The sequence below is a fragment of the Mugil cephalus genome, chromosome 17 (assembly GCF_022458985.1).
Source record: "Mugil cephalus isolate CIBA_MC_2020 chromosome 17, CIBA_Mcephalus_1.1, whole genome shotgun sequence".
In the NCBI taxonomy this organism is placed as follows: Eukaryota; Metazoa; Chordata; class Actinopteri; order Mugiliformes; family Mugilidae; genus Mugil; species Mugil cephalus.
The window spans coordinates 15,254,863-15,270,826 of record NC_061786.1 but is presented as its reverse complement, the minus strand read 5'-3'; the positions used below and the strand labels follow the sequence as shown (position 1 = coordinate 15,270,826).

The following is a 15,964-nucleotide window of genomic DNA, read 5'->3' as shown; positions in this document are numbered from 1 at the left end:
TGCACACAAAGAGTCGGTAAAAATGTGCCGGAGAAGAGGGCAGTGTAAAACAAACAAACAAACATGCATGTAATGCCAATTAATAAAAAATTTCGATCTTTTACTCATGCAGAAGTATTTAAGCTACAATGTGAAATGATCCATTACAAGTATTGGCCATGCAGTGAGTGTGCAGAAATAATAAGACGCACCCATTGAACAGACAAATGACTGCTTTTTCTTTTTTTTACATTGTGTCCTTCAATCAGTCGGCTGTTATGGGTTTATGAGCTTCATTTTCACCTTTTTGGCTTCTAAAGGTGAAACTACAGCCTTTAACTACTTGACATTACTTGGTAGAAAGTGACATATTAAGAGCTGACGAGATTTTGTAGTTTCTTTTTTTGTACAATAGCTGTCAAATCATTGTAAAACGGTGAAAAGTACAATACTTGTAACGGAGTAGCGTGACACGGTGAAACTGATGTTCAGTCCTGTATCAGTATCTCTCAAGCTCAGCGCGTTATAAATAAAACAGCAATCACATGAGATGAAGTGGCAGCAGAGCCGCATGGTTTAATTAGACACTTGTAGACCAGGTGAGAATGGGGAGAAAAACACTCGCTCAGGTTAAACAGGTTAAAAAATGAACAAGACAAGCCTGAAAAACTACTCGGAGCAGCTAATCGCAACTTCTTCCCCTTAGTTGAAATGTTTAAAGGGTGAACAAGCTGTAGGGTTCGCATTGTTACATCACACTGCAGGGAGCATAACAAGGTTTTAAGTCATGTTTGATCTGACTGAAACAAATGTCCACCGGAATGGTATGTCCATTTCAGTAACTACCTTTGTGCTCGCTAATCCTCTTTTCGGGTTTTTAAGAGGTCTCGTTCACGTTACAGTGTTGTTCCCCAAGATCCCTATGTTAGTAATATGTCAGGGCTCATTCAGCGTGGTATTGATTATATACTTCTTGAACTGAGTCCTCCAACATAGCCTTTTAAAGTAGTGTAAATCCCAGCATGTGTCATTTGTTTCTTTTACTCACGGTTATGAGCCGTTCTACTGTTACAAATTACCTCAGCATTCAGTGATGTGTGTGCGCAGATCGGTCAATGTGTCTGAGTGTAACCGAGCATGTACTCGCTTGCGCGCATGTATGTGGCTGCGTGTGTGTGTGCGCACTCGGTGAGTGAGTGAGGTAGGGACGGACTGACAGACAGAGGAAAAGAGAGAGTGCACTTAGTCAAACTCAAGACTTTTCCATGACCTGCTCCCTGTGGCATGCACTCTATCTGAGAGACTGAGTGAACTGTATAGCTTTATCAGTATAAACTTCTCAAGGGTCAACCCATCACTTCAGAGGGAAATGGAAAACTTTGCTTTGAAACACTTCAATTTTTTTCCAATATGGTGCCAACTCACCTCCATAAGAGCTGCCCATCGACAAGATTAATAACAATTGCCCAATATAATTTAGCAAAATCCATATAAGATTAAGTACTCGGAATCCTATTCCATTGAAGAATTCCAAATATTAAAGTGATCTGGCCAGAAAAACAACATTATTTCACTCCATGGAAAACATACACACACGTTTGCTGATAAAATATGACCTGGGAGGTAGGCCAACCTTAGTACAAGTTAAGATCAAATTGAGTGACACCGGCAACAACATTCATTTATGTTAGAAATGCCTTTCCACTTACATAAGTCCATGCGGGAGAGACAGGGTGACTTTTCTTCAGGCATTGTAAGCCATGTTTTGGTTTATTTTCAATGGAGTCTATTGATAGCGCTTTAATGAGGTTTTTACTGGAAAAAAATCCCATTTGGTTTGTTTTTTATTTAACATTCCAGCCTCTAATGACTTCTTGTGCTCTTTGCGGTAGTTCGAAGTGGGGGCACGGATGATTAAACTTGAGCCCTCTTCCTTTTTGCTTCACTTCCTCTCCGTACTGACACACCTCGGCTTTACACCTGTAACAACATATCGCTGCAGTTTTGCATCTTAATTTCTGTTTATCCCCATCTGTGTCCTCGGCGCTGTACCCCTCTGTCTTTCCTTGCTTTTTTTTTCCACCCCGGTCTCTAGGCAATAAGGATTATAGCGGCGGGACCACAGGCTGTCTATTTATAACAACAACAGCCTATGGAAGAGCAGCAGCCTGTGGCTTAGCACATTAACACACAAAACTAGAGCACAAAGCAGATGCCAGCAGCGCCGTATTGATCAAAGCTTTAAAAGCTTGAGGATGAGCTGGAGATGCTCCTTACATCACCTTGTTAAACAGAGAACGCGTCCCATTGTGTTCAGACTCGTCCGTCCGTATGCGACTGCGCCTGCGAGTCGAGTACTGACTCCACTTTGCTGTACAGTTGTAGAAGATTTGCTTTAAGCAGCAGCCTGCAGTCTTTTGTTCTTTGATATCACAGAAGATAACAAGACACAAAAGAGGTTGCTGTGGGGTTTGCAACAAAATCCCCTCACACACCTTCGTGCCCTGAGGCAGAAGGAGTTTTACAGCTCTAGTTTAGCTTTTGTAGTATTTCTGTTCTGAAAATTTCAGCACTATCTGTGAAAAATCATGAAAATCCTTCTTAGGTAGTTTGCTGCGTCAGTCACAAGCGCCGGCTTGTTTGGACCAAGGACACGCTTTTAACGCTGTGGGAGGGTGCAGCTTTGTACAGCGTGGCAAAAAAGTGTGCTGCTGAGTTCAAACATTGACGAAAAGAGTCCGGAAGATGACCCCTGTCCTGTGAAGTGGTCACGGTCACCACACAATAGAAAGATCTGTGACAAACAAATAAAGCGGAGGTACACTGCCGCAGAGCAGGGGTGCCATTGCAGCAGGGGGAACTGTGTTGTAAGATAAATGCGCCAGGTTTTCTAAAAAATCTGACTAAATAAATGCGTCCGTCGCATTCCTCTTGCGTGTTTCTTTTCCGCCTGTGAAGTTTGTTACGTCTTTTGTTACAATTTTTTTTTTCGGGCAGATGACACAGAGCACGTTCACAAGTGTCACTTTTGCATTTTATCTTATCTCATCGCGTGTTATTTAAATTGTCCACCAAGAGAGACACACAGTCTCTACAATCTATGATTTAGCAGCGTCATAGGCCACGTTCCATTTACGCTTTACCTCCTCATCATCCTTTCTTTACTCTCTCTCTCTCTCTCTTGTCTGACTTCTTCACCTTTTAATCCCCCCTTCATGTTGTATGCCTCTCAGCGTATCTTATTCTAGCTCTTCCCTTGTTGACGGTGCCAGATATGCGTCTACGCATGGTGGGCCGTCTCCAGACAGGTTATAAATAACTATCAAAGTTTTTTGCTCCGTGTCCTGAGAGCTCCACTTTCTTCTCACACTTGAGGAACCATGGGAAAAGAATCTTTCCCTTACGCACATGGCACTCGTAATAACAGGCACGGGTATACATAAAACCTCCGAGCACACACACGAGCGCGTGCACGCTTGCAAGCTTAGCACAAGCACATGGGTGCGGATACGCATAAACACATAGAATAAAAACTCGGCGGCTTATGCCGTAAGGTTGCAGCACTACATTAAGTAAGGTTATAAGAACAGGGGCGCTGTTTATAATGAAACATAACCTGCACTGTGGGAATGCGGAGTACATTTCTGCTGTTGTGTAAGTATGGGAAACTTGCTGAAACAACAGAATGGGATAGAAGTCTGGCGGAGCAAAAAATAGAAAGCTCAAGAAAACAACCCGACGAGGAGAAAAAAGTGAAGCGTGAAGAGGGAGTGGAAAAAGGGATAAACATTATTTTTCTCTGCACAAACCTGGGTTATAGGAAATTAAGTTTGTCTTGGTTTACATGCAGAGGAGGAGTGACAGTGAAACGGTGTTAATGTGGACTATAGTTGGGAGTTGGGAGAGAATTCTGGGGTTGGCAGGTCAGACTCTGCTGACACACTGGGATCAGCGATGGGATTGTTTCCACTGGAAAGAATTCCAAGAATGAGCTAGAAGAGCTATCAGTGACTTCACTCAGAGGACTCTGACAACAGTTTTAATGCGCAGCCAGGCACACACGGTCTCACACTTTTAAAGATACCGCGCCCCATGCCAACAATGGTGTGCGAGACGCTCTCCGTGCCCCGTGTCACCGAGTTCCCCACGCTGAGTGCTCATGTTGCCATTTGCAAAATGAATGTTGTCACCTCTGAACGCTGGGCGGGCTGGTTAAAGAAAAGATTTACAGTCAAGAAATTACTTTGACTCAAGGGATTTGAGACATAATAGAGGTTGAAAAATCTGGAGAGTGAACTCAACTGAAGTATGAGGGCACGTTCAGCAGGGGAAGGAAAGAATAAAATGTGGTGTCACATCGTAAGTCATATGAAATTATAAAAAAGCCAGGGCTAAATAAGCCACAATCGGATGTACAATAAAAGGGGGAAAAGTTTCTATTAGAGTTTACGTAATAGACATTTTGGGAGGTGTGTTGAAGCCAGTTGTGGGTTACTATAGCGGTTTTTAAACACGTTAAAATAGCAATATGTAATGTATTTACCACGTACAAAGATGCTGAGAGGAACAAAGCCAGGCGACATCAGTTCTAAGCGTTGTTTGATACAAATGTCAGTGGCTAGGAAACAAAAGCAAACAAAACTGTCAACAGTAAAAAGATAACTGAGGGAACAGGTTTTCGTCAAGTTAAAATGCAACTAAGCTGCACTTAAACCTTGACTTGTCCAAACAGATGACGTCTGGAAAGAAAAATAACTTCCATAAATGTAACAATATGAGGATCTTCTGTTAATATTTCTCAGTCTCTGTTTTGCTTTAACAATCCGGTGTGAAGGTGGGGGGGTGGGGAGCAAACATTAATCACAGGGTTGCAGGGAAGTGGTCTGTGGACGTAAAGGTTTGAGTTAATCAGCTGAGCAGAGCGGCTGCAGATAAGAGCTGCACAAAATGTCAAAATGCTATGGAAAGATGCTGCGGGGCTCGCTTTCATATCTGCTTTGGTCTCTGAAACACAGGACCTTTCTTTATTAAAACCAAAGTATATTGCCTTCCCCGGCAATATCTGAAAGACGACACAGGGTTTGGAGGTCTCAGGCTGACGTCACGTGATTGCGTGGCTGGATGAAAGTTCACCCGGTCTAACGACTGCAGTTGTCCTTTCCAAACTTCTTGTGATTTCTTCTTTCCATGATCTCATGACTTTTTCCACAGAGATCAAAGAACAGTCATTAAGGCAGTCACAAAGGACATTTGTTTTCTAGACTATTCGGATCGAGACACCGGCTCACTTGGCCAGACGTACACGCCCCGCAATCTATTGCTGACCACCATTTTCAGTTGGGGTGGGGGGTATTAATAACTCTTAATGCTCCATTTTTTTTCCAGGAAACAGGAAGCAGGATAGAGGGGCAGGTTATTGTTCCCCTTCCAGGAAGTGGCCATAAGGCTCTGAGAGGACCACCTTGGATAGTCTATCAGGCTCTTGCACCCCTAAATGCTCCACCGCAGAAACTCTGATGTACTATTCCCGGTTGTAGGTAATTAAAGCCTGACCTTTTGGGTCACAAGTAAATCACCTGAAAAGTTTCCATTGTAACAGTTCTCCTTTTTCCTATAAATTCCCCTTTTATCCATTAGAGAATTTCCACCTAACCACACTTTATGAGTGTCACTGTGATGTGTTTATGGGTAGTGCGTGAGGAGCTGCTTCCATTGGCTTATACTCCGTGTTATCCTTAATATCTCTGTAATCGTAAAAGCCTTCCAACCCCAGCAGGTCAAACCACTCCTCTCCATACTGATGGACGCCATTATTAATATTTTACCAACTTAAAAATGAGAGTGCGCTCGGTGTCGAGTTTTTGCTGTAACTAGGAACGAGCTTGTGTGCAAGTTGAAGACAGGAAGCTGCATGTGGCTCGCTCTCGCTTCTATATATACACATATTTCATGTGCATCTGTTTTCGTAGAGAGGGAGAGAGAGATTCTGTATGTGACAATGCCGAGCAGGAAGCAATTCTACTTTTCTTTAACCACTGCAGGTGAAATGAGTGGGGGAAAGGGGAGTAGGTTGGAGGGGGTTCAACGAAGGAAGGAAATCAAAAGTAAACACGCAAGTAAAGTCTCCCTCGGAAACTACAGTGCTTTAAAATATGCTGGGAGGAGAACCCCATCAGTTCACGAAACAAGAAAAAGATTTAACCCTTTAAAGTCACACAGAAGACTCACACAGTTGGATAGCAAATTCAAATGTTTATTTACAGCCTTCACTGAGAAAAGTGGTCTAAATACAAAAGAAAAGGGAAAAAAATAAAATAAAAATCAAAGAAACATGGTGGCTAATCTCCCTGAGCTTTACAAAAACAACGTGGGACCTGTAGATGACAGACAGGAGAAAGAGAGGAGATGCTCTGTACACAGCCCTAATGCCACTCAAAATGAGAAATTACAAAACCAACCAAAAAAAAAAGGACATATCTCACTCATGCTTCTATAACAGTAACAGTAGACTGTACATGAAAAAGTCAAATCTTTTCCACAGCCTTGTTACACAAACAGTAGGTTGTGATGATTGAGGAAGGAAAAAAAGAAAAGAGAGAACAACCACTTTTGATATTACATACAAGCAGATGACAGACATCACTACCAGAGAACAAATACAACAGCATTTGGCAAACATCAGAAGTCATTTTTTTTAATTTTTTTTTTTAAATGTGAATAAAGAGTACGGCTTTTTTCATTGCGTACATCCTTGTCTGAATTATCAGCAAATTCACTGTGTCAAAAGGTATGTCTTTTTTAAAAAAAAGTAAGAGCAGGAAGACCAAGACATTTACCCTTCGGTTTAGAATGACTCTCAATCTTTGCCTTGTTATAGCCAAACCCATAGTACAAATAAGATTAGCGCTCTACAAGGCCTCAGGGGTTGGCTCACTGTGGGAACAAGTATTTACACATCCTTCATTGGACCTGTACATTGCTTAAAAAAAAAAAAAAAAAAAAGTACAAATTTCCATTCTTACTCAGCTTTCCCCTTTGAACACCAAACCGTTTGTGTCGAATTTCGTTGTCAGAGTCGCGCCATTTTGCCTTGTCATGCGTCTCGTGCCTAAAGGAGGCCGCCGTGACGAGAGCATCGTAGCATAACTCCGCTTCCCTCTTCCATTTTCTTCCCACTCCACTAAAATAACATGAATGCCTAACATAACCTCAACAACAAAAAAAAAAGAATAATTAATAATTTAGATAAATCCTGTGATTGGAGAGTTAACTTTTTTTTTCCCCCGCAAAACACCCACTTCCCAAAAGAAACCAGAAACAAGTCACGAAACGTTCACTTCTCGGAAACAAACAAATCCACAGACGTCGGTGGTGATCACAACAATTAACATAGCAATCCAGAAACTGAACACAAACATGGACAGGGCAACTGTACAATAATAATTTCCGGGGGGTGGGGAGTACCACAATAGTTCCGTATGCAAATGCGAAGTCTCTGGGGTCATGACGCCAGCCATTTTGGAGAAAAGTACAGAGCAGCAGTGGGCCCCTGCAGAGCTAGAGCTGTCCATGGAGTACTGAGCTGCCCTCGTCTAATGAGACGTCCGGTTCGGGCCGAGACACAACGCGGTGGTAGACGTGGGTTAGAGGTGTCCAATATTCTCGCGTCAGTTTAGATGGGCTCCAAGAGGATAAATTATAGTGTGGGAAAGTGTGCGCGTGTATTGCTTCTTCTCTTGCGGGAGTGATTTTTTGGTGTCACGGACAAAGAGGTGGCATCACGGGACACCGAACGCGTCTTTCAGTGGAGTCCGCTGGAGTGCTGAGGTGAAGCGTAACCAGTGTATGAAAGGGAAAGTCCAGAGAGGAAAAAGACAGAACAAGTGTATGGGTGGTACAACACAGCCTCTAGTGCTGGGAATTCTGTGTTGGCTGTCCATTTTGGATAATGCCGTTATTCTGTTCCTCCTCCTCTTCTTCCTCCTCCTCCTCCTCCTCACTGACCAGGAACTCCTCCGGTGGCCAGCGAAGCTCCCCGCTCTCGACTTCTCCTTCTGTCGGCTCGACCACGATGGATGGTAGGCGATCTTTCAGCTTACAGCAGCGGTCAAAGTCTGAGGGGTCTGGAAATATCTAAAAGAGGAAAGACACGGTAGTTAATCTTTCAGGACTTGGTACAAATCAACCTCTGGAATGCAAGGCAGGCCATAACAAGATTCAGTCGGTTATACGATTGGAGGGTCAGTACCTCTGAGGCAGAAAATTATTTGTGAGCATTTCTGATCAGTGCGAGCGGTTCTTGGATACCAGAACGCGAGTCTTGAATCTTGTAGAAGTGTTGCAGGCGCCATTACAATGCCAAACAACTATGAAGGAAGTGACGTGAAGACTAAACATCTGTGATGGAAACTGGTTGCTTAAAATCCCAGTGGCATACCTGATCTTGCCCATCCCACATTCCTCCTGCTAAACCAAGCGCGTTAGACTGGTTAAACTTGGCGCATACAAAAGCATTTCATGATAAATGCTGCATCATTCTTAATCACAATGGCTCGCGAGGCGTCGTGCCAAGCAGCTCGTGGCCGCATAGGAACTCACCACATCATCAACTAGTCAGTAGATTATACAAGAGCAGACTCATAGCGCAGTGAGGAAACAGACGCACGGGGGTATGTGAATCTAGATCTCCGATATGTTCGCTCGCAAACGAGATTACACGCATTCCCTGTCCTGGTGAGAATGGACATCAACCAAAAACTTTCTCTGTTCTCAGGAACAGGAGAAAACGGCCCAGGGGGAAAAAAAAGGCCCGCCACTCCTGGTCCAAGAACAGCATTTTTCTTTTTTGCTGTTGTTTGGATAAAGTGGATGAATATTTTTAGACCTGCATATTTCACTCCAAGACATTTTGTGAGAGAAGAGAGGGGAGTGGGGGGTGGGGGGGCAATGTCGCTGTCTGGGCAAAGAGCCGAGTGGAAAGAAAGCATTAGATGAAGCAGAGAGACGAGTAGAGATAGAGGGGATCCAGCTGTGTCCAAGTCTTTCCACGAATTCCATAGGAGACAGATGAGAAGGGAGGAAAGACAAAGAGCTATAAATATGCTCCGCAAACGTGAGAATTTCTCAGGTTAAGAAAGCATGTACGCGTCCGTCAGCTTTTATGTTCCCCAAAAACCAGCTGCGTACAGGAACGTGCCAGGAGGCTTAATTACACGCGCGTGAGCGTATCTATTTTCTATTTACGCGCAATGCCCACGAATGCGTCCATGAATTTCAGGCCCGCCGTCACCACGCCTCACCGCGGGTCAGCGCCGCGGCGACCTTGCCCTCGGACCTCCAGCCAACACACACGTAACAACGGCTTCTTTCACTTCCAGAGATGGGAAGTGACGACATCATCCAGAAACTGTTGCGGCTATTTTAGGGTCTGCACGCCTGAATCGCGACAATGCCTTTCGATGCGATAATCAAGTAGCCACCATCTAGCTGCTCCTCTTCCTGCACTAAAAAGTCACATTCATCTCGGTGTCTATTGCGAGCGCATCTGGAATTTTTTTTTTTTCTGCGGAAACTTCAAATGGAGGAAGTGACTGGTGTGGCATCATCGTTTCTCAAAAAGCCGGCCTGGGTACCCTGGGCAAAAGGCCGAGGTGAGGAAAGAGCGTAGAAGAAGTTCTCTTGGCACCCGCCCCTCGTCTTCTCAGACAGAAATCACAGCTGCAGTGTGAACTGAGGAAAGAGGAAGCCAGCGTTTTCCTCTGGGTCAGTCTACATCCTCTGAGTCTGTGCACACAGCAGGCCACTGAATAAGGTTTATGGATGCACTGAATACACACCACTAATGGAATGATAAATAATCTTGTAGAAAATTAGCTTTCAACAGGAAACGGCCTCTCGGCTAATTCATCGATCTCCCTATGCATCCCACCGTCACTTAATCTAATCACTCTTTTTTATTTTTTTATTTAATACAGTAAAGCGGTTAAATGACGGGCGGCTAATTGTTTCTTTTTCTTTTCCGTCTAGATAGAAATGTGACACTGAAACAAGCGAGCAGCTGTGTATTTAAATAGTTTAGTTTCCAAGATGGCCCTGTTGAACTGACAGTAAAACAAAGCCGCAAGCAGCAGCTTGTCAAGACCACCTGATGGCCGCTTCTTTCATCTTTCTGACTGTGCAGGGTTTATTTTTGTGTAAATCGCGATAAGCGCAACTGTCTGTAAGCTTAAAGGTTTGACAACTATACTCTGTTAGGACGAAAACAATAAAGATGGTGAATTTTTTCATTATTAATATTAATTTTGGCTGCCAGGATTACATAAATTAGTGGAATCAGTGATAAATGTGGTCTTACTCTAATAGATGAAATCTCAATTCCCTCTTTTCTGTTAAACGTATACTGGCACCTCTCACCGCCACATATAAAAATGCAGTTTAATCACAACATGCGGGGCCAGCTCCCCGTTGCCCGCGGTGCTGACGTCAATCCAGTTCATGATAATGAATGGATGAAGACAGGTGTAAAATAGCGACGGCGCATCAGAATGCACCGGCAGGGAATTGGGAGGGAGGTTGGCTGTCGCGAGCGTGTGCCAGAGTGCGTGTCCTACCTGGAAGGAGAGTCTGTCCTTGCTGGGGCTGAGCCTCATGTCCTCCATGGGGGTGCTGCTGATCATCACCTCAGTCATATCTCGGCTGGGCACAAACACTGGGCTGCACGGTTGAAAGAGGAGAAGAAGACATGTGAAAAGGTACAGTGATGACCACGGGGGAATATGAGAAGAGAAACAGATCCGTTCGCAGGCGGAAGTTCCAGAGAGAAATGAGCACTAAAATGTTTTAGTGCTTCGTAGTTATGGTTTGACGTGGACTAAATATGCTAAGGAACACGTATGCAGTGTAGGCAAACAAATATTAAAAGCTGCGATAACACAGAGGAGACTAGAAAAAAAAAGTACCCATCACATTACAGTCAATGCCTGAAAGTCATGGTTTATTTATCTGCCTGTACTGCCTGTTTTGTTTATACTCTGACCACAATGCACCAATCATCCACCTCATGCTCCTCTGTGCTAATGCTCTGCAAAACTGCACAGCTCATGGTGCGGCTTGCATAAGGTGGCCGTTTCTAAATACAGGATGGTGCGCTCTTGCACTAGCAAACCAGAGAACAGTCATTGTGAGAGTGTGCTGGGGGCGTGTTGTGGTATTTGACTGGGGAGGAACTTGATGCACTCAGTTCCATCAAAGCTTGGCCAAACTTTCCATTTTAGATGAAAGCAAAAAGGGGTTGTTTATCCATGCTCAGAGCATTCGCCATCCAGTATTGTCACAGTAAAGTTGAAAAAAAAAAAAAAAACATGACTTGAAGCAGGTCCCAGGACTGACATAGGATGCCGTCTTGAGACAAGATGCTGAGCGGCCTTCTCACGCTCTCTATTTAAAGCGTGGTGCCTGGTGGTCATTGGCCAAAGGCTCGCGGTTTATGTGGTCACTGGCTATATAGGACAAAGAAAACAGAACACGACAAGAAGCTCTCTCGCATTATCTGATTCGACCGGCTCGTTTATTTTACTTATTTTTTGAGATGTGTGGGCTTCGCTCGACCTACTTTGAATCTTTTGATTATTTTTGGGTACAGCAGAATGGAGAATAATTATACCGCCGCGGTGATTAAAACGGGGTTTTAAAAATAAGGGACGATTATGTAAAACATGTTTTCCCCGAATTAGTCTCCTACAGTCTTTAACAAAACACCCTCGCATTAAAGCCTATTAGATAACACTGGAAAAAAATACTGAATCATTTCAATGTTTGGTAAGTTACACAGTAACAGTAGCTGCTTTAAAAATAAACCTTGTCAGAACTTGCATTGCTTTCACTTCATCTGCAGTTATTACATGAACCGTATAGAGTGGAATTTCTGAGGAACACACTTCTGTATTCCTTTGTGACTCATCCAAAACCTCCAACTCTCACAGGTACATCTCCAGGTTTAAGCTGAAAATGCAAATGCTTTTAATGTTTGCTTGTCACCCTGAACACCAAATACATTAAAACGCAGTTTAAATAATAAAAATAATACTTTCCTTAATATGATTTTAATTCTGTATTGTAGTTGAAACCACACCACTTGTAGTTGAAACTACATCACTCTTCCTATAAATAAAAAAGGGAATTCAGGTGCAGTCAAATACACCATTACTCAGTTTAGGGGGTTTTCCTACCCACAGCTTTTCTTGTTCCGGTGTAGCTTGTGGCAGCCAACTACAGCTTCAGTTGTGATGAACACTTCTACGTCTCATCCCAATAGCAGCGCCACTACCATACAACCTTTTAGCATTAAACGTTATCTTATAGATGTCAGTTGTGAGAAATAAAGCTCAGATCATTCAATGAACTTTTAGGCTTCAAATGACTTATCTACAACCTTAAACACAAGTTTTAATTTGTAAGTTTCACACGGACACAAGAAAAAAAGACACATTTCTCAGTTCATCCTGAGACTCAGCCATGTGACACGAGTCATTCAATCTTGGGAGATCATTAACCCCTTAAAGCAGCGGCCATTTATCACTTTTTCCATCCTCAAAGCGACGCACACATCACGAGGAAACCCTGACATCACAGCAGGGTGTAGGGTGGCCCTGAAATCATTAAAATTGAAAAGCTTCTGCGGAGCAACCTTTCCTGCGCGGCTCGGACGACACGGCATGCCTGGCTGAAAACAATAGCCGGATATCCAAAAATAATAACAATAATAAAACAAAAAAAAAAAAAGAAAGAAAGAAAGAAGGAGGCTTGAAGGATGTGCGAGGCTTAACATGGAAAAAATGTCAGCTGGAACGAGCTCTTGAACTTATTTCATCCTTGAGTGGGGTGCAGAGGACAGTGAGACAGAAGGCATGCAAAAAGCAGTGGAGGAGGAGAGGACGGGTGTGGGGGGGGGAGGACGGTGACAGTGAAGACCTGAGCAGAGGAGAAGAGGGGTCGGAGGGAGTGAAGGGAAAGAAAGATAAACACTCGGGCCTTGCCAGTCATATTTCTGTTCGGGGATCGTATAAACATCCTGCTCAGCTAAGAATAACAGAACATCGGCCTAATAAAACATAAAGGGGCACAATGAGGTGATAGTGGGGGCGCGCAAGTAACAAGTTAACCCGGGAGGAAACAAACATCGCGGCTCCGAGTGTCGGGGAGGGGTGGACAACATGTCCCTCCCCGAGTGGAATGCCTCAAGGACGTGTTGATACTCTTCCGACCAACCTTTAAAACATGACATAAGCTCGCCGTGTGCCGCAGCGAGGTAGCTGCGGCCAAGTCCGCATCAAAACACTTAGAAGACGCCCGGTTCTTTAGGCAAGAAAGAGGTTTTAGAACCAAAAAAAAAAAAAAAAAAAAAAAAAAAGCCATGCGACTAAAAGGTTAGGGTGGCGTGACAGATGGCAGTAAACTTCTTTGCCTCTTGATCCAGTCCTCGTAATGCGGACGGACCTGGTCCTGCCAGCTTCTTAATGCCACAGACAGACAGATGGGCCTGGGGTCACCTAATGAGACCATTACGTACCAAAACTACTACTAAAGTCTAGAGCTGAAACATTTATTCAGTTAGTAATACTGACTGAACAGTGATCAAATGAAAAAGAGCCTTTTGCTCATTCTATTACCAATACAGAGCAAAACTTTTTTACTACTTCAGTTGTAGCAGGAAAAGTAGACAAATGCAGTGAACCTGTGATCAGTGGAGAAACAGACATGCACTGGACAGGTACAGCAGTCATGTTTAGCAACCAATTGTTCGCCCCAACCGCCCTGACCTTATGCTGCAGCTGTCCATACAGAACAGTAGTCGTCACATTAACTTGTTTGCGTCTTTGAAGCCATCTGCTTTATGATCTATGTAATTATATAAGCGTTTCCTCCACCTGTCTCGGGACTGTGGAAAAGGCCACGGCTTAGCTCGCCCCTCGCTCGCCTGTACCGTAGAGTGGTCTGACAATGTCGCCGCACAAGAAGGGAATCTGCATTGCGCGTTATCAACATTGTTTCCCCTCTGCCAAACCCCTAGTTCTTACTACTACTGTCATAAATCTCAGCCTGCGCGGCGACAGCACAGAGCTGCTGATGTTCCATGCCAGCTCTGTGCTTTCCACCAGCCCGAGTCACACAGCTCTGCAGGTATGTGGGTGGTGGTGGTGGTGGTGGGGGATCTGAGTAAGATCCTCCCCCCCTTCCAACACAGACACACACCCCAGGACTGAAGCAGGGCTGAACAGGTTGTATGCAAATTTGCCGTAGGCTGCCACTGAAAATTATTGATCAGTAACCTTTGTGTGTGTGTGTGTGTGTGCGGGGAAGATAAAAATCTCCACATAATGTATCGAGGCTTGTTTTGGACGGGATCCAGACATTGTTTTGGAAAAAATGCTCTCCTGCTCATTCAGAGATAGATGGACACAAAGATACGATGAGAGATGCAAATCACATTCCAGTCATTCTGCCGAAATGAAGCGGCCGAAAGCACCAGGGCGAGATCCTGTTATTGTTAGCTTTCTCACAGAGGCAGGGAAAAACATGAGGCAACTGCAAGCGAGCGCAGATGAGAAAGTTAAGTGTGGTTACAGTAAAGAGGTCGATTCTCAACTTCCTGGTAGAGGCAGACAGAAGCCTACTGAGGTTTTAACAGTGCTTGCAAAACAATATTTCAAAGGCGGCTTGCATATCCTCTCTACAGAAAGAAAGAACACTCAGAGAACAGAAACGAGAAGATGAAAAAAATGATTAATTCCTGCAGTGAAGAGTGAATTAAGATGAAAACCAATAATTTAGCGATCCAGTTTTATTTTTTGTTTTGTTTTTTTAAATACACTGAAAGGGGATATTAGTAACGGAAAGTGTGCATTTATCCTTCTTCAACTGCACTGCACCTGCAGCACCGACGAAAGGATGAAAGCGATGTCTTACTCAGTTCTAAGGCAGCTAAGTGAGCCTACATATGCGTGCTGAGGTTCAAAAATGTCCTGAAAAGAGGATTAAAGTGCATCCATCCCTAAAAGGAAAGTGTAAAAACGAAGCAGACACCGTGTGACCACAGTGACCTTTCTACATTGGCACATGCAACACTGTTTGTCAGAACAAACGCGCCCAGAATCTACGAGGGACAAAAAAAAAAAAAAAAAAAAAAGGTGAGACCTAGAATTTTCTTTCTTTTCCCCCTAATTTTGTGCTGTGACATTTCCAATTTCAGGGGCAACACCCCACAGAAAATCTCAAAGGAAACAAGAGTGGGTGTAGCAACCCAAGGTGGCTCTTTCTGAGGGAAATCACCAGGCAAAATGAACCACCAACATAGTTTTTCATTGCTCCTACGTACCAGATGCAAAGGAGCCAGGAAATCAAATGTTTGATATCTGGTTTAAAATAAAGCACACACAAAAAACCATCATGCAACCAGGTGAACAGATCAGAGTACTCACCAGTATAGCTGAGGTGAAAATACAGACATGAATTCACACCTGCTGTCAGTTCTGCTGATGGGATCTAATTGCTGTCACTGACTTCTCTCGGCTCTTTGTCTCTTTTTTTCTTTTTTTTTTTCCACCAGTCACGCAAACCGAAAGTAACTGTGACAGCCTGAGAGCGGAACGCAGCTCCTTCCAATTGGTGCGTCTGATCAGAGGCTCAGCTGTGGGGAGCATTTATGGGGGAGGCGTGTACTCGCGCTGCCGGAGACACACCTCCCGCTCCGCACGAGCCAAAAATCCTCAATGGCACCTCATTAACGGCGAGGGCCAATCGGAGCGCGGGTGGCTCTCGCGGCTCCGCCCCCAAAGCCCTGATGACGGCAGCAGCGGCCGAGTCCTCTTATTGGGAATGGGCAAAAAGATACCGCACGATGTGGTTGATTTGTAGTCTCCAAGGCAACAAAATGACAGTCTTACCTCCCCTTGAATGACCGAAAAAAAAAAAGAATGAAACACACACA

The 15,964-nt window shown here is 44.0% G+C and overlaps 1 protein-coding gene across 1 annotated transcript; it reads right to left on the bottom strand.

Annotated features, from left to right (window-relative positions):
- Window positions 1–6,211: 6,211 nt before the first annotated feature.
- lbh (LBH regulator of WNT signaling pathway) lies at window positions 6,212–15,665 on the bottom strand. Its single transcript, XM_047611705.1, has 3 exons — window positions 15,456–15,665; window positions 10,590–10,692; window positions 6,212–8,112 (listed from the first exon to the last, which is right to left on the bottom strand). The coding sequence occupies exons 1-3, from the start codon at window positions 15,482–15,484 to the stop codon at window positions 7,888–7,890; spliced, it is 357 nt and encodes a 118-aa protein (XP_047467661.1). The 5' UTR covers window positions 15,485–15,665; the 3' UTR covers window positions 6,212–7,887.
- Window positions 15,666–15,964: the final 299 nt, after the last annotated feature.

Excerpts from the sequence above, each read along its gene's own strand:
- lbh (XM_047611705.1), bottom strand. The coding sequence starts at position 15,484 with ATGTCTGTATTTTCACCTCAGCTATACTG. Across the intron at positions 10,693-15,455 it reads TTTTCACCTCAGCTATACTG|CCCAGTGTTTGTGCCCAGCC; the intron begins GTGAGTACTCTG and ends TCAACCGTGCAG. Across the intron at positions 8,113-10,589 it reads AGGACAGACTCTCCTTCCAG|ATATTTCCAGACCCCTCAGA; the intron begins GTAGGACACGCA and ends TTCCTCTTTTAG.